Here is an 18,907-nt window from a genome sequence, read left to right as displayed (position 1 = left end):
TGCTCTTCGTGCTAAAAATTTGGATTCAAATCCACCTAAAACAGTATCACTAAAAATCGATTTTTAATTGATTTAGAAGAGATTGCCAGAAGGTAAAAGCAAACTTTGTCCAGGAAAACTTCTTCTAATAGATTTTTCGGAACAGGTGCACTAAAATTAGATCTTATATGTCTACGGATATATGCAGCAAAAGTCGCTTATACGGTGACAAACGTATTCAAAATTTAGCTTTCAATTATTTTTTCCTTAAAATGCGGATGCCGTTCTTTCTAGAGAATATTCTTAAACTCAGTTTTTGCGCAATTTTGGAAACAATGTCAAATGATCGATATTTATCCGTGGGATGTTTAGCTTCGACAGAAGCAGTGTGCCAATTACAAGTCAACACTGTGTAACACAGTGTATGACTATATTTCGTAGCTGGAAAGCACTCAAGTGCAGAGATCATGTGTACGCGAAGAAATTTTGTTTCTTATATAAAATCATGATCTCAATTTTGTGAGTTGATACCAAAAATGCTTAATAAACTCTTTCAAAAAGATCATTCATTTTTTTTTATTTCTTTTAGACTTTCTTTTAAATTAGTGATCTTGCCCTTTAATGTTGAGGCAAATCGGACAATTAGTAAAAGTGCACATTAGGGCAGCAGCTTCTGACGACTTTGACCTTGACATATGTTATCAAGGAGAAGGTTCTGAGTGACTTACAAAAGGTTTTAAGTAATGCTCATTTCTTATTAAAATATATTACAGAAAAAAAGTTTTTTTAAATTATTTCAGAAAATATTTATTTTACAAAAAAATGTGTCAAACAAAAAATAAAGCTTGCAATAAACTTTATAAAAAATGTCTTATACATTTTTTATCTTAATTCAATACTTTAGTCGTTATAGTAGAAAACGTGTTTTAATATAATTTTTATTTTTTATTTTTAGTAGTTTTGGGTGAAAAATAGATGCTTGGATGGGGGAGGGGCTCCGCCTAATGACAAGATGGGTGCGGGAGGGAGTGGGCCATAATTTCAAATCTAATATCGCATTGTCAATTAGATATCTTTGGCTAAATTACAACTAAAATAGGGTTAGGTTGGGTTAGAAAAAATACGGGGAGGGGTGTAGAGGAAGGGGCGGAGCCCCTCCCCCGCCCACGCGTTCTCTGTATGAGTTTTTGACGCAAAACAGTTTTTCTACAATAACGACTAAAGTATCGAAAATAGGTAAAATATGTACTATATATGACCTTTTTTATAGAGTTTATTACTAGCTTCATTTTTTGTTTGGCACATTTTTTCGTAAAATAAATATTTTCTAAAATAAGTAAGAAAAACTGTTTTTTTTTCTGTAATGTTATTATTTTTTTAATAAAAAGTGAGCATTTTTAAAACCTTTTGTATGTCACTCAGTACCTTCTCATTGATAACATATGTCAAGGTCAAGGTCGTCAGAGGCTGCTACCCTAATGTGCACTTTTACCGGATAATTTCCTTCTCTTGATTTTGCTTGTGCAATAAAAAATACTATGTTTATATATTATTTTATTATATAAAATACAAGCTGAAGTGGTAAATATTAAGAATTTATAGTAAAACTTAATAATAAAATTAATTCTTTACTATTTTTTTATTTATAAAAAAATTGATTTAATTCACCTTGATCTATCTTGAATAACCACGATATACAAAATATCCCATATAAGTTGACACACTAAAATATTTCTTAAACAATACATTTCAGAGAAAAATATTTTAGATGAAAGTTTGTATAGTTTGGAAGGAGGATATAAGGTGGTGTCACTGGTTTGAATTGAGGTTTGTTTGAAGATAGAGCCATAACTAGAACGAATTTTGTGAAGGTGCTTGGGGAAAAGTAAAGGATGTTTAGAATTTAATCAAAATAACATTTTAGGATATCAATTTAAAGTTTTCTTAAAAAACTAAGAAATAAAATTTATTAATATAAAAATTACAAAAACAAAATAATAATGTATTATATCTATACGTAAAAAAAGTCTTTTTTTGCATTTATCCATACGACTACAATAATAAATCCTTAACATTAAAAAAGCGAAAAACTGTGTAAAGGTACATTAGTGGTTATTTGCACTGTTTAGAGGGTGCCAAAAGAATGTTAAAGGGCACCCTCTGGCACCCCCCCCCCCTGGCTACGGCCCAGTTTGAAGGTCATATAAAAGTTAGTTCAATTGAAATCCCGTTTTTCATTTTTCTTACTTCGAGAGCTTTTCAAAATACTATAACAAACTTGTTTTTCATTAAGTACTTTTCAAATTAAAAGGCTTTTTAAGTTAAGTAAAAGAAGGATGCTACAATACGACTTTTTTAGAGAAATTAATAATTACAAAATTATTGATTTTTAAATAATGTACATATTAATAACGAGCTTGAGAAGGTTTTAGCTGGCATTCGTGATTTAATAAAAAGGTATTTACAAAATAAGTTTCCACACAGAACAAAAACCTTCAATGGATGTCTCATGGACGTCTGTCTTGGAGGTTCGGATCTTCCAGTGGACGTCCTATGGATATTTAATGGACGGCCAATGGATATTTAATGGACGGCCACTAGGCATCCACAGTTCCGCATTGCGCACGTCCATCGGACGTCCATTAGACGTTATGTGGAGGAGGTGCGGGGGAGAGGGGTTCCGCCCTAGAGTCTTATATAAAAAGAGAAGCGACATCGTACCCCTCCACCACAACCTTCAGTATCCAATTGAGTCCTCCACTGCCATATTAGAACCTCTCTAACGACATCATATACCATTCGTGTCATTCTGCAAAACAGCTGTGGTCACAATATGGCTGCTCGCTTAGCCAAGGAAGTATCAATCAGATTACCAATCAGAATTTTGGACATCAATGTCGCTTCTCTCTTTATATAGGACTCTACTCCGTCCAAACATTTAATTTTCACGCAGCAAACTTTGAGTAGTGAATTTAGTTTGATATAAAATACACATTTATTTTGTCAACTTTGTTTATTAATAACTTTTTAATGAGCAACAAACGCTGACTAAAACATTCTAAAGGTCACTCAGGATGATGACTTTGATAACATATAGTATGTCATGGTCAAGATGATAAGAGCTGGATTTTCTATACTAAATAATTACTTAATCTTTTTGTTATCAAAACAAAATAAATACTCAAACTGATGACCTTGAACTTTCAAACACTTAATTATTAATACGTTTATTGAACGATTGATGCACAGATAATAAAATTTTTCTTCATCAATATTTTGTCCTAATTTAATAAACATAAAAATTATTTAAATTTTTTTTGCGACTGTAAAGTATTTCATATTTAACGCACAACAAAGTCACAAATAATAAGTCATTTAATAAAAAATTATAATGTATAAGAATATTTAACGCATAATTTTATTGCGTAACTATTATTAATAGCGCATATTTGACAATGAGAGAATTACCAAATTATTCAATAAAACTGGAACGACTGCTGTAGTATTTGTTTTTTTTATTTGCAGCGCGACAACGTTTATCTGATCGGATTAAGATAAGGACAAAAGAGTAAAGAACGCGCTATGTTCCTATTTCTGCGGGAAATATGTTGGAGGTGCTAAATACATAACTATACTTCACAATTCACCAACAACTCCAGAAGATATGAAAAAAGGAATCACAACAGCTTGTAGAAATATCAATAGAGAAACTTTATCTGTACATCAATCATTCATTAAACGCATTAATAAGTTCAAGGTTATAATTTTAGTATTTATTCTGATGTTTTTGTAACAAAAAAATTGCATTATGTTGTTACTAAAATTGCATAATGCTGTCGTAATAAAAAATCTTAAAAAAATAACGTTATTACATTATAACAATCAATAATTTTGTAGTTCTTTAAAAAAACAATCCTTTTCGTAATATCCTTCTTTCAAGTGTCTTAAAGTGTCTTGAAAAGTAGAGGAGAAGAGGGTAATATGGCACCCATTTTCATTTTATTGAATAATTTTGTTTATAATTAATATTTTCCATCGAAATTTGAACGATTACTGTCGTCAAAGTGTTGTTTGACAGATTCTAGGCTCAAAATAATGAGATATTTATTATTTAGGACGTTTATAAAGATCTAATGCACTGCATAATAGGTGGCAGAAAAAAAATGGTTGTAATATGGTTATCTATAAAAATAATTAAAAAAATTAGTTTAGTTTAAAAGAAACACAGTATCTTGTTTTAAAATTATATATTTTTATTTTTCCATTGTTTAGAATTTTTTTGATTTAGAATTTTCCTGCGTTTAGAAACTTTAGAAATACTATTAGAAATTTCGTAAGAAATATTATTTTATCCGTGTTAAACATAAAACAAAAGAAATATTTCAACAAAAATATCCAAGAAATATTTTGATATAAAAATTTTGCTTGAAAAACCATATTAATAAAATTCCACGTTATTGTTTTAACTTTATATAACTCAAAATGTGTATAGCCAAATAGATAAATAACAAAAAAACACTTGAGTGTATGTATCTTTGCGTGATAATACAATCAAGTTTAAGAATAATAAAAAAGTGTATGTAATTAAAGGTTAAAAGTGTACCTTGAAAAAGTTTAGAAGTGCTCAAAAATAAAAATACTTTATAACAATTGTCAGTCATTATGTATTGACATATTACCTTCACTAAAAAACGGCGGGCTACTAAATGAATAACTCTAGAAGCAATTGTTAGAATACGTCATAACGGAGATAATAAGGGTAACCATATTGTCAACAATAGCCATAATACCTTCTTCTTCTCTACATAAAAAACAATTTTGTTTAGTGTTTTAAAAAGTTATTGAGGTAAATTGCATAAAATATGTAATAAAGAATGGGAACTTTTAAGAAATTCAAACCATACAACTTTCGTCTAAAACATTTTTTTCTAAAATGTACTATTTAAAAAAATATTATATTTTAATGTGTCATCTTAAATGGAGCACCTTGTATTATATGTGTGCATACAGGGTGTTCAGCGTAACGGTCCGCCTTTTTCAGACACTTTAGACAATTAGAAAAAAGTTTGTAAAGTAAATATTAATCTGTTTCATGCAGGCTGCAACATGCAATATAGAAATTAAAAAAATTTTTGGATTAATACTGATGTTACATTTAATTTTTTTCAATAAATATATAAGCAATAACATAATTTTTTCCTATAGGGAAAGGTAGATCGAGAGAGGGTGGGGAGATAGGATGGAGTATTCCTTGTATCGCGCGATTCAAATATTAGGAATCACAATTGAGTATACGCATTAGATGCGGCCCCTTGATTATTGAAAGTTACCACGAGCTAGCAAAAGTAAGCAGCTGCGTTATTGAGTTACACCATAATTTATACAAGGTGTCAGAAAATAACCTTCCATGCTCTCGTGGCTTGATAGAGCAAGTCATACCGAGAAGAAAAGTCCTTTACCATTTTTCATTATTTGCAATAATTACAGAGATAAAAATTAGTAAAACTAGTGACAGTTGCAAGTGATGGCGTGGTAGGAGAAAGAAGTAGCATCGTCTACCGACCAGCGTGCTGGCGCTCAGCTGCCACACACGTGAAGCCGCGCACATACGTGTCTCGAATTTTATTAATTTTTATTTTGGTAACTATTACGAATAATGAAAAATGGTAAAGAACTTTTCTTCTCAGTATGACTTGCTCTATCAACCCACAAGAGCATGAAAAGTTATTTCCTGACACCCTGTATATAAATTTTTTTATGATTTTCTTACAATTTTATCTCATTTTTTTCAGTCGTAACATTTGTCTTACGACTGCCTCACAAACAGGAACTTTTTCGGAAAAATGGTTAAAACAAGTTGTATATGAGTATATCAAAGTAGTGATAATATACTTGTGAGTATTTTTGAGTGGTAATAACATTCTGTGTAAATTTGTGATGTAAAAACGTATATTTAGCTACAAGTACAAAATGCTTGTTTAGCAATCACAAGCACTCATATTGCAGATTTTGGAACTGTACGATTCAATGAAGATCATAATTATTATTATACAGAGTCACAGAGTATATACAGTAGCGACAGTACGAGAAAATTATGGGTCAAATTTCTACTGCGCATACGTGGCTATACAATCAAGAATATGGCGGATTGTCATAACAATATCACATGACCAAGCAGAACAGAGAGTCATTACGACGTCAAAATGATGTCAAAGTGACTGCAAAATGATCACTAAAAGTCTTTTCAATCAATTACAATTCACTTTGATGTCATTTTGACATAATTGTAAATCACTTTGATGTCATTTTGATTTGTTGTTCTGCTTGGGTGAGATCACATATGTAGTTAAGCTACACTAAACTGCGACGATATACCAGTAAATAGAACATTATTAATATTTTTATTAATTTTATATCACTACTTTGAATAAACTTTTTTACATATAATGTTAATATTTTGTCCATTTCAATTCTTGCAACATCTAATAACCAATAATACGTATTGAATTTTTATATATTCATAATCCTGCTACAATTTCTATAATATTTTACTTTTTATTTTTTCATTTATTCTGCTTTCAAGTTTCTATTATTAAATTTATTTCTGGGTTTTTATTGATGTCAACTGCTAATCCTATTTGCAATATATCTTTGCAATATTATAATCCCTATACTTTCGTGCAATGGGAACAAAATGCTTGTCATCAACGATTATTAATTATGATTAATTTATTTATTTAATATTTTTTAGAATAACACCAAATTTATTAGAATCTTTCAAGATGCGTATCATTTACTACAATAAAACTGCTGCCACATATTGCAAGAATCAATTTGTAAATAATTCCACACAAAAAAATATGAAAAATATATTATTGCATTTTTTATTACTTTGTAAGTGTGAATAATTTAGACTTACAAAGAGTATTAATGACAATTAAATAAATTTTTATCGTTATTTGATAACTTTACTTATTTTTATTTTATATACCAGATAGCATAAATCTGTATACACATTCAAAATGGGGATATAAACATCTTAGAGACTACTTAAGTTATAATGTTTTGAAGATACCTTATATTCCGATTTTAAACTTGTATTGCTTGAGATTGCCATTAAATTATTACCTTACAATTTATTAGGAGTATAAATAAGTTTCCGCCGTTTCACAAAAAATAGCGCCATTAGTATGTTATGGTTGAAATTGTCTGTTGTAAAACGTTATATCGTAAGGTTGGACATCTGGCAACAACATAACCTTAAAATATTAGCGATTTTGTATCAGCATCATATATCTTTTTTTGTGCGAAAATGTCGAGTTTTGAGCCTAATAAGCGTCATTTGCGGGAGCTTTCGATTTACTTCTTTAATTTGAAGAAATCTGCAGCCAAGGCGCATCGATTGCTTGTAGAAGCATATGGTGAGGCTGCCTTAAGTGAGAGAAGTTGCCGGTTGAATGGTTAGTTGAATGGTTTCACAAGTTTAAGAACGGTGAATTTGACGTCGAAGACAAAGAACGTAGGAAGACGCGGAATTGGAAACATTATTAGATGAAGATTCGTGCTAAACGCAAGAAGCACTTTCACTTACATTAGGAGTGACTTAACCAGCAATTTCACATCGCTTAAAATCATTGGGAATGATTCAAAAACAAGGAAACTGGGTTCCATATGAACTGAAGTCGAGAAACGTTGAACACCGATTTTTCACATGTGAAATGCTGCTTGCCAGGCATAAACAAAAGGGTTTTTTGCATCGTATAGTCACTGGTGATGAAAAATGGATTCACTACGATAATCCAAAGAAGAAGAAATCATGGGGACCACCTGGCCATGCTTCAACATCGACAGCCAAGCCAAACATTCATGGAAAAAAGCGCATGTTGTGTATTTGGTGGGATCAGCTTGGTGTCGTGTATTATGAGTTGCTCAAACCGAATGAAACCATTACTGGGGCTCTCTACCAAACACAATTGATGAGATTGAGCCGAATACTCAAGGAAAAACGTGTCCACTACTACTCCAGACACGACAAAGTTATTCTTCTGCATGATAATGCTCGTTCACATGTTGCGGCGCCGGTCAAAACCTACCTGGAAACACTCAATTGGGAAGTTTCACCCAACCCGCCGTATTCACCAGACATTGCTCCTTCTGATTACTACTCCTGTTTTGATCGATGGCGCATGGCCTGTCTGAGCAACACTTCACATCATATGAAGATACAAAAAATTGGATCGATTTCTGGATAGCTTCAAAAGATGAAGCATTCTTCTGACGCGGTATCCGTATGCTGTTAGAAAGATGGGAAAAAGTAGTGGCTAGCGATGGACAATACTTCGAATAAAACATTAGGTACCGTTCTTTCACAATAAATGCCCAATTTTTGATAAAAAACAGCGGAAACTTATTCATACTCTTAATAATATTTGACTGTCAATTTAATATATGACTGTCAGCCATTTTGAGAATTGTATAAGAGGACTACATTTAAACGACGTCTCTCGTTATCAATTCTTAAAATGACTGACAGTCACGTGATCGAGGACCACTGACATTAAAGAAACTGACAGCTACTGTCGTTACTGCCCGCACAGCATGTAATATTGCTACAATATTGCAATATTGCGGTAATATTGCAAAGATATATTGCAGTAATATTGCAGCAATATTGCAGCAATATTGCTGCAATGTCTAATGTCCGCAAAAATTTATTGCAGTAATATTACTGCAATATTTCAGTAATATTTCTGAAATATTGCAATAATACTCCTGTGACTAATTTTTCCGGATATAATATATTGCAGCAATGCTACAGCGATATTACTGAGATATTGCAGTAATATTGATATTTCCAAGCGGTCACCTATCCAAGTCGCGACTGCGGTCAACTTGCTTAATCTCTAAGATCACTACGAACTAATCCCTTGTGATGACCTGTGAACACTTAGTGGTGATATATGTATTTAACTGATAGATCAGGTCAATACACGTTATTTGTTTAAATAAAAATGCAACTAGAAAATATATGTAATATATAATGTAATATATAATGTAATATAATAATTAAATTAAATAAGAAAAAATTTATAAAATATTACTCTAAATGTTTACTTTTTATTTATCATAAATATTTTTCGAAATATTTTTTTAAAATATTTTAGTAAATATTTATGTTTTATTTAGCATAAATATTTTAGAAAACATTTTATAAATATTTTAATAACATTTTGGATTAAGATTTTTATAATTATTTTTGTCATGTACATAAAATATGTATGAAATATTTTCATAACATTTATGAAAAACATTTATAATAAATATTTATTAATATTCATCATAAATATTGTATGCTATCTAGGTATATCATATTGCAATATTGCTGCAATATCATAGCAATATTATAATAAGATATATTGCATTCTAATATTTCTGCAATATTGTAATGTAAAATATCTTATTGCAATATTGCTGCAATGTCGTAGCAATATTCTAATGCGATATATCGCATTCTAATATTTCTGCAATACCACTGCAATATTGTAATATGACGTATCATATGGCAATATTGCTGCAATGTTATAACAATATTATAATGCAATATATCGCATTCCAATATTTCTGCAATATTACTGCAATATTGTAATATGATACATCATATTGCAATATTGTTGCAATATTGTAATATGATACATCATATTGCAATATTGTTGCAATATCATAGCAATATTATAATGTGATATATCGCATTCTAATATTTCTACAATATTACTGCAATATTGCAATGTGAAGTATTATATTGCAATATTGCTGCAATATCATAGCAATATTACAGTGTGGTATATTGCGTTTTAATATTTTTGCAAACTCACTGCAATATTACAATATCTCTGTAATATTCACTGCAATACCTTAATATTGTTGCAATATTGTTGTAATATTATGTGCTGTGCGAGTGTATATACTGTGACATACAGAGTATCAGAAAATATTTACTTATGCTCTCGCGGGTTGATAGAACAAGTCAAACTAAGAAAGTCTTTTACTATTTTCTAAAATTTGCAATAGTTATCGAAATAAAAATTAATATAGTTGGCAAATAAGCACGTACTTTTCCTACCTACCGCACGAGGAAGCCAGTGGCAGCCGCGGCAGGCTACGCGGTGAGGGGGGGTAAGACAGCTAGTGCTGCTTCTCCCTTCTCACCGCGCCGCCTGCCGCGGCTGCCAATGGTTTGGCGACCGATGGGCGGTCCCTGCGTGTAGTGGATAGGGTATGTACATGTTTATTTGTCAACTTTAATCATTTTTATCTCAGTAACTATTGCAAATTTCAAAAAATGGTAAAAGACTTTTCTTCTCAATTTGACTTGCTCTATCAACTTACAGGAGCATAAGTAAACAATATCAAACATCCTGTATAATAATAATTATAATCTTTACTGAACCGTGTGATTTTAAAGTGTGCAATGTGAGTGCTTGTGAGTACTAAACAAGTATTTTGTACTCGTAGCTAAATACATATTAAATATACACACAGCACTTTTACCACTCAAAAATATTTATACGTACGTTATTACTACTCGAATATATTTGTATGCAACCCGCTTTAACCATTCATTTTTTTTGGAAAAAATCCTGTTTGAGACCTAAAAATGGGATCATACTCATTGAGTTAAATACACATTTCACTACTTAAACTAACTGTGCGTGCGAGCTAAAAAATGTGAAAAATTTTTATAAGAATATATCACTGCTAACCATCACATAGATGGTTTAATGATCTTGTAAATTAATTTACAATTGATATTTTAAAATTTGGGTTTAGTAAGTTGTTTTATACACAGTTTAGATGATAAGAACTTTTATAGTAATGTATCAAAAAAGTAAAAGCTTTTATAAACAGAAAAGTTCTTATCATATGAACATTATAATAAATTGACTTTGACAGCTGACCCAATAACTATCGTAACATCTTGTTATTAAATTGATAATTTATTGAAAACATTAATTATGCATATGTAATGTACAAATGTGTCCTATAGAAATAATTTCTTGATATAAATGTCACTGCGTATTTATATGACAACCTCAATATCAAGAGATGTTCTTGTCATGTCTCTATGACTGAACGCGCGAAATATCAGCTTTGTGATTTTTAAACTTTAATCGTGAATAATTCAAAAACTATTATACCCTCGACACATTTATATTAGGATTTCTTTCTTAGAATGTTCCAAGGAATACGCTTTTAAAAAGAAATTTTTTCTGAGACACTCTGTGTGTGTGTGTGTACACGCACGCACGCACGCACGCACACAGGGTGTTCATTAATGTTTATCCTCACGTTTTACTATAAAAGCACGCATTTGTTATTTCTAATATAATAATATGTTAGAAATACATATCCGTCAGTAAATCATGCTCTTATGGTAAAAAGTGAGCAAAACCATTAATAAACAACCTGTATAAATAATTTTTTAAATATAATGTTTAATAGTCTCATAAGTTATCCATTACTAATTAGTTAAACTAAAAAAAGTACGGTATTGAGTATTTTAATTCAAATGTTAATTTTTATAAACTATACCTGAATCTGTGACACTAAGTTTGGTGGCGCTAAATGATGATGTTCTGCCATCATAGTCGCTCTCGTAGTCGCTCTCGCGGAAGTCACCCTTCATTAATTTCGAAGGCTCCGGAGATATTGATGGTATTTTTGCCGTTGGTTCCAATTTTCTATGTAACTGATTCATGGAATATCCTGTCTCCTGCAAACAACATTTTGTAAAGACTTTTGATTTAATTTATACATAATGTTACAAAATAACACAAATGGCATACACAAATTTCTTAATGCAATCTGATAGTTAAATACATATTAAAATGTAAAAAATTCACTATATTTATTAATCAATTTTTTAGGCAAGCATGAAAAAAGTAGCACTTAAAATGACACACAGACACGCATCAAATCTCGAACCTTTATGGATTCGAATCTGTTCTTCTCGGAAGAGCTACGTTGTTGTTGAACGGCTTTAGAAGTCCCTTGTGTACTACAAATAGGTGGCGAGACGAAAGAAGACTCTTCTTTTCGTAAATGCTCGCTTTTGTAACTGTGACTTTCGAAAGACTTTGTTCTATTCTCACTGGACATAGTATGGCTCTCCGTATGAATTGTTAAAGGACCATCGCGTTTTCCAAGAAATTTTTGTGTCGTTATGGATGAAGCCTTCTGCTGGAATGGCTCATCAGTATCTGCCATATAACCACTTTCTTGTTGAAAAACTTTTGTTTTGAATTTTGGAGATTCCGGTTTTTTAACAGAAGGAGATTTTGGCGCGGAACCTGTTACGCTCACGTAAATTGGTGGTGAACCGGGTTTTAGAGAAATTGGAATTTGTTGTTGTTGTTGCTTAAATTCTTTATCGTGTCGTTTAAATGTTATTTTTTTTATTGCTTTTTCGGAAGATTCTGTGGTAACTAGTGGCTTAAATGGTCCTATAAATTGAGCAGGAGTCTCGAATTTGGAAGGTGGGAGTGGCTCGGGCTCGGTAGATCGTGGTCTTGCCGACTGCTTCGAAACAGGTGCTTTGACTCGTCGATAATAAGGTTCTTCGTTATCACTCTCGTAAGGCCTCCATTTTGCTTTTGGTCTATCGAAATCGGACTCGTAATCACTTTCATGGCTAAAAGAACCTTTAATGAATTTTGACGGAACTGGTGTCGAGAATTTAACAGGCTTCTTAGCTGGAACAGGTGGCGGTGTAATACGTACATCTTTCGGTGGAAGTATGGGTGGTTCTTCTACTTTTTTTTCCACTTTTTTATATTCCAATATAGTTTTTTCTTTTGCAATAGATGGTGGAATATATCCAATCTCCGGAGGCGATCCTGGCTTGATTACGACCAAGTCCGTTTCTTTCTCTATAGGACGATATGATACCGCAAGCGATTTTGCTGGTTCAATCTTTTTCACCAAACTAGGTGCTTTCAATTCTTTATCTTCTGTCCAACGTTTCGAACTAAAATCTTCAAATTTCTGTGTCGATTTAGTTTTTTCTATGTTGCATTCAGTAGTGTATTTTTCAAACAGAGCCTTCTCTTGCATAGTATTTACTGTATGATCGACTTTAATTGTCTCGGCGTTATAGATTATTGGACCTAATTTCGATAAAGATGGAGATGTTTCCACTATGTTTTCAGTAAATTTTTCTTTGCTACTCCACGACTGTTTTTCTACATTAGCGGATGATTCTGTACTGATCTTCTTTATTCCACCTTGTTGTGTTTCTTCAATCTTTTGTTGAAATTCTCTTGAAAAACTCTTATATTCTTCAGGGGGAACATTCCACTCATATTTCTGAACAGATTTGATTTGCGGTGGCCACGATTTTCTATTTGAATCTGTGCCTTTTTTGGCCCAGGATTTTTCCATTGTCAAAGCATCCACAGATGATTTTGGGGATGTAGATCTCAAAATCTCTTGATGACTAGAAGCAGCAGAATGACATCTATATTCTGATAGGTCCGTAGACACGTGCGATTTGGTTTCCACATCTGATGATGATGACCACGGTCTAATGGGAGATATACTTCTTGAAATAAGTGTTGAAGTGTATTTCGATGGTTCCATTTTTTCTTCTTTTAAATATTTGTTTTCTTTTTTCTCGTACGCATCTTTCTTTATGCTTGTCTCTTCAAATATCTCTACGCATGTTTCTTTTCTTTCAAGATCAAATGGTGGTGGTATCGTAAATGCAGGAACAGGTTCCGCAGCTTTGATAGGTTCTGGTACTTTTGGAATAGACGTAGGAAAGATCTTTATCCCTCCGATTGGGGCATCTATTGGAGATAAAGATTTATCGAAAGATTCCTGAAGCTGTTTTGCCTTAACAAATATGTCAGGACGTTTTTTTTTCTCTTCCGGTTTTGGCATATAGCATATCTCGGGAGGTGGTTCTGGCACAAGATCGAAACTTTTCATCATTTCAGAATCCTTGGTCTGAATTTGTAGTTGCGAAATGGACGAATCGGAAACTACCTTTTCTTCTATTGTTTTTTTTATCTCTATTGGAGGCAGCTTGGGAGTCTCATATGGAAAATCAAATAATTTATTTTCTACTCCGCGAGACGATGATCCTTGTTCTAATTTCGTAAAAACATCTTGGGCGGCCTTTTTTGTTATTTGAAATTCCGACGGTTTTGCTTCCAGTTTCTTCGCTTCTTGATAAGTACTTACTTTTTCGTAATTTTTTGTTAACTTTCCAACTTTTGCTTCTTGAATTTGTCCATCTTCAGTTAGTTTAATCATTTCTTTTGGTCCTTTCGGCATTACCTCACTTTCTCTCATAATGGATTCAAAAAAGCTCAATGCATCTTTCTTTGCAATCGCAGAAGTTTCTATGTTTTCATTGTCAATTATTGATCTCTCTTCCATTTTTATTAATGGCTCCTTAACATCTTTTTTGTCATAGTTGACTTCCTTTATCGTTTGCTCGGTTCGAGGTTTTGTCTCCACAATAGATGGAGTTTTATGTTCTAGTTTCATATGAAACTTCTGTTCTGATTTCGTTTCGCTTTCATGGGATTCGGTTATAGATGAAATCGTTTCTGATTTACTAGTTTTTATTTTCGGTTCGTCTTTCTTTTGCACAATGTCAACTGTAGTCGATGTCGTAACAGGCTTGAATCCGACTAACTGGATTGCTGTCATTGGTGTTTGTTTACTCGTCAAAATGTCTGATGTCTTTGATATCTCTTCTTTTTTCTCCTCAGACTAAGTGCAAGTACATAGTTTTACAAATGATTAGAAAAATTAATTAATTCAGAATATTAACCATTTGCGTCACTTTTTTTCTAGTGAATATAATTTTATGAAACTTGTTATCCGGGGGTTTTGGAAATCGCTGAGTATGATTCCGATATAAAAAATAGAAAATTAAAAATGGTGGATCCAATATGGTAAATAGAATTTTTAAAATTAATTAAATTTGTATGAAACTCCTTTTTCGGAAGTTTTGAAGGTCGCTGATTACGAATTTGATGTTAAAAGTACGAAATTCAAAATGGTGGATCTAATATGATGGACGGAATTTTCAAAATCAATCGAATTTATTTAAAACTTTAAAAATTACATTTGTCATATTGATCCGCCATATTACATCTGCCATTTCAAATTTTGTATCTTTGACACAGGATTGTAAACAAAAATCTCAAAAATCCCTAAATAGCAAGTTTTAAACAAATCTAATCGATTTTAATAATTTTGTCAGCCATATTGTATCTGTCGTTTTGAATTCTAAATTTTTGACATCGGATTCGAAATCAACGACCTTAAAAACCCTTAGACAGTGATTTTGAAGTATAGGTTGTTATACAAAATTTTTTACAATCAAATTTAATCTCTAAAAACGACAATTTTTTAGTATATATTTATTAATAACAAATTATTTATTTAAAATATGATTTTAAAACTTTATTTATCAGTTAGAGGAAACTTTTAGCATTCCAACAATTCCAAACATGCTAAAAAATACGTGAAACAATTGATTTAATGATAAAATAAGCTTGGATAGTAGATGTAATTTTCCCAGAGCTACACCGTGACACAAAGGGTTAAATTAACTTTATTCCATTGTTTTATGTATTATTATTGTAAATATATTATAAAACTTATATAAAGTATAAAAGATTTAAGTTACCTGGACGACATTTTTATCCTGAATGTTTTCATAAATGACGGTTTTATGTACCTCGATCATAGTATCAGGCTCTGGTTCAAAAACTGCAATATCAGCGATACTTTGCGCCTCGCCACCGGTATTTGTCGCTCGTACCATGTATTTGCCAGCATCTTCTTCTTTTGCTGTAGTAGGTTAATAAATGTTCTTTAAATATTAATGACTATATAAAATAAAATAGTAATAAATAAAAATTTATTTAATCATTTGATTAGAATACGTAAACGAAAATGTACCTTTTTCTATTATCAACGTATGACAATTTCCTTGTTGAATAATTCTTAATTTTTGTGGTTGTTCATTGATCGGCACATCGTTTTTATACCAATTAACTATAGGATCAGGAATACCAGTAATTTCTACCTCCATAATAATACGATCTCCTTTCTTTATTACTTGAGCCTTGAGGCGCTTGCCGAAAACCGGCGGAAATATTGTTTCTAAAATTGCATATAAACAATAAATTTTTATATATTGCATGAATTATTTCAATTTTATGCACAACTTCCTTCTTTATTAATTTATATACAAACGTCACTTACTTTTAACAACCAAGTCAGACGTGCTACTAGCACTTCCAATGTCATTCCTTATTGTGCAAGTATAACGTCCAGCATCGTTCACATTGACATTCTTCAATTCCAACTTTACGTGATTGTGAGCATAACTAGTTTTTATATTATCTTTTAATATCAACTCGTGACCGTTTTTTGACCATAGAATTGTCGGTTGTGGAAAACCTAAAATAAATTAAAAACTCTTTGAGATTTTATAATACTAACTACAAATTAACGAAATTAAAAAACTGTAGAATTTTTGAAGGACCTCGTACAATTTATATGAAAAAAAACGTGTTTGGTCAATTTGCTTGAATTTTTTATATGTTGTAGTACTTGCATCCCTAATGAAAAATTTCAATTTTTAGAACATTTCTATGTCTAGTTTCGGAATTAAAAATATTTGAAGGTTTCTTTCATAACATCGGCTCATGTGTATACCTACACTAGTTTGAACTTCTATGCTTGCTCATATATGTATATTGATACAAATGTCCGTGAATGATTGCGTGTGCGTGCACACGCGGGCGTATGCGTACGCGCGCGGGCGTGCGCGTATGCACGCGCAAGAAAACGCGCGCGCGCGCGCGCGTTCTCTCTTACACACGCACACATACGCACGCGCGCGCGCGCTCACGCACGCACACACACACACACACGCACGCACGCACGCATGCACGCACACAATACGCACAAGTAGAGAGGGTTTAGAGTAATTAAATACTATGGGAATGATGAACCATGCGGTTTTTATCTTTGCTGATAAACACATGCACGCGCGCGCGCGCACGTACACGCCCGCGTGTGCACGCACACGCAGTCATCTACGGACATTTATACGTACCGATATATGAGCAAGCATAAAAGTTCAAACTAGTGTAGGTATACATATGAGCCGATATATAAAAGAAGCCTTCAATTATTTTTAATTCCGAAACTAGACATAGAAATGTTCTAAAAATTGAGATTTTTCATTAGGAATGCAAGTACAACAACATATAAAAAATTTAAGCAAATCGACCGAACACGTTTTTTTCATATATATCGTGCGGGGTCCCTTCTTCTTCTTCTTATTTAACAACGAAAAAATCGATTATGAATACAAGAATTTTGGCCCTAAAATCAGCTGAACAGAACAAAACAATAATAGTTTTGACTTATATAATGACTTATACAACAAAAAGAATTTAATTTACTACAATTTTAGGTAAATAGTTTTTAAACGAGCAAATGAATCTAACAATAAGTGAACATATATTTATTAGAATTTTGTTAGTATAGGTAAAAAATTTAATTTAATTTATATTATTTTCTCATCAAACTCTCAAATTAGAATGAGAAAACGTGATTTTATATAAGAATCTTTTTGCATAAGGATCAAAAGCAAACAAAAAATTTAAAAAATAACTTTTAAATCAATAAAAAATTGTTTTCAAATTTTATACTTGAACGTAATAATAGAACAATCTGTAAGGTTTAAATTTTTTAATATTTTTTAATAATACAGTATTCTGAGACGTGACACATATATCTATAATTTATATTTTTTAAATGATTTTCTTACAACTTTTTTTTGCACTATTATTTCTGACATTGGCATTAAATTATAGTAGTTCCTCTGTGAATGCATATGTTTTTGAGACAAAATTCAATAGGTTATAAAATAAGAATGTATTTTCTATTTTTGTAAATAGTGCTTGAAAAATTATTATTATAATTTTGATTAGATAAGAAGGGTCAAGATGAGACAAAGGAAAGTAGAGTAACTATATGTAGCAAGATTGTGCACATCCTATGTAAGAATTGATCACAGAGCAATTATAAGTTAATATAAATTTTTCTTTTTGGACAGCCAATTAGCGGCAATCAGGTGTCATCCGAATAAACCTAATCTCACCCATGATAACTTTAACATTACTGTTCCGGTTGACAAATGGATTGAAAAGGTTTGTTTGCTAGAGAGAGAGAGAGAGAGAGAGAGAGAGAGAGAGAGAGAGAGAGAGAGAGAGCTAAGGAGTGTAAGTCAACAAAAAAACGTTAATCCTTTAACTGTAGTATACGTGAATCTGAGACGTTCGATACAATGGGTCCGTTTCGCGCGCGTATGTGTGTGTGTGTGTGTGTGTGAGCGATTGATGTAGTTAGTTATCTTGTATAGTCAATATTTATTAATTTGTTTCTAACAATTAATTGCAAAATTAATTTTGCAACGTACTTTTTACGTTAATAATGAATTTTTACGCTTCAGTCTTATTTTTAATATTTGTTTTTTGGCTTTAGCTGGTCTAGTCATGAGCTTTAATGGGTTAATTTTGAATAGCGTAAGAAATCACATACAACAAATAAATTAAGAAATCCGCCTAAATCGAGAGATCAGCGTGATTGAGTACACACACTTACCATCAATGATACCTTCAAGAACTACATTAGTTCCTTGATCTACAATCATTCCTGTAATCGGTGAAATAAATCTAGGCGCTATCAGTTTTCTAGATGGTTTTTGCACTTGATTTGTTTTAACATCCTGTTTTACACCTCCTGTTTCTTCAGACACGAGAACGGTTTTTTCTTGTTTTACTTCGCCGGGCTGATCTTGTATGATTTTTTCATATTCCTCGATCTTGTGAGA

The 18,907-nt window shown here is 31.8% G+C and overlaps 1 protein-coding gene across 6 annotated transcripts in view; it reads right to left on the bottom strand.

Moving 5' to 3' along the window:
- The window catches only part of LOC105193639 (titin), an 88,463-nt gene that overhangs the window by 13,584 nt on the left and 55,972 nt on the right, over positions 1 to 18,907 (bottom strand). For 5 of the 6 annotated variants that reach the window (XM_039450370.1, XM_039450369.1, XM_039450366.1 and 2 more), the window contains 6 exons: positions 18,679 to 18,907; positions 16,264 to 16,461; positions 15,958 to 16,161; positions 15,683 to 15,846; positions 11,962 to 14,757; positions 11,569 to 11,749 (listed from right to left, as the gene is read on the bottom strand). In XM_039450370.1, coding sequence (XP_039306304.1) covers positions 11,569 to 11,749; positions 11,962 to 14,757; positions 15,683 to 15,846; positions 15,958 to 16,161; positions 16,264 to 16,461; positions 18,679 to 18,907 — 3,772 coding nt within the window. The remainder of the gene's footprint in view (positions 1 to 11,568; positions 11,750 to 11,961; positions 14,758 to 15,682; positions 15,847 to 15,957; positions 16,162 to 16,263; positions 16,462 to 18,678) is intronic. The other variant, XM_039450372.1, reaches the window with a different exon arrangement.

The sequence above is a fragment of the Solenopsis invicta genome, chromosome 6, assembly GCF_016802725.1.
Source record: "Solenopsis invicta isolate M01_SB chromosome 6, UNIL_Sinv_3.0, whole genome shotgun sequence".
Taxonomy (NCBI): domain Eukaryota; kingdom Metazoa; phylum Arthropoda; class Insecta; order Hymenoptera; family Formicidae; genus Solenopsis; species Solenopsis invicta.
This window is presented reverse-complemented; position numbering and strand designations above follow the sequence as displayed.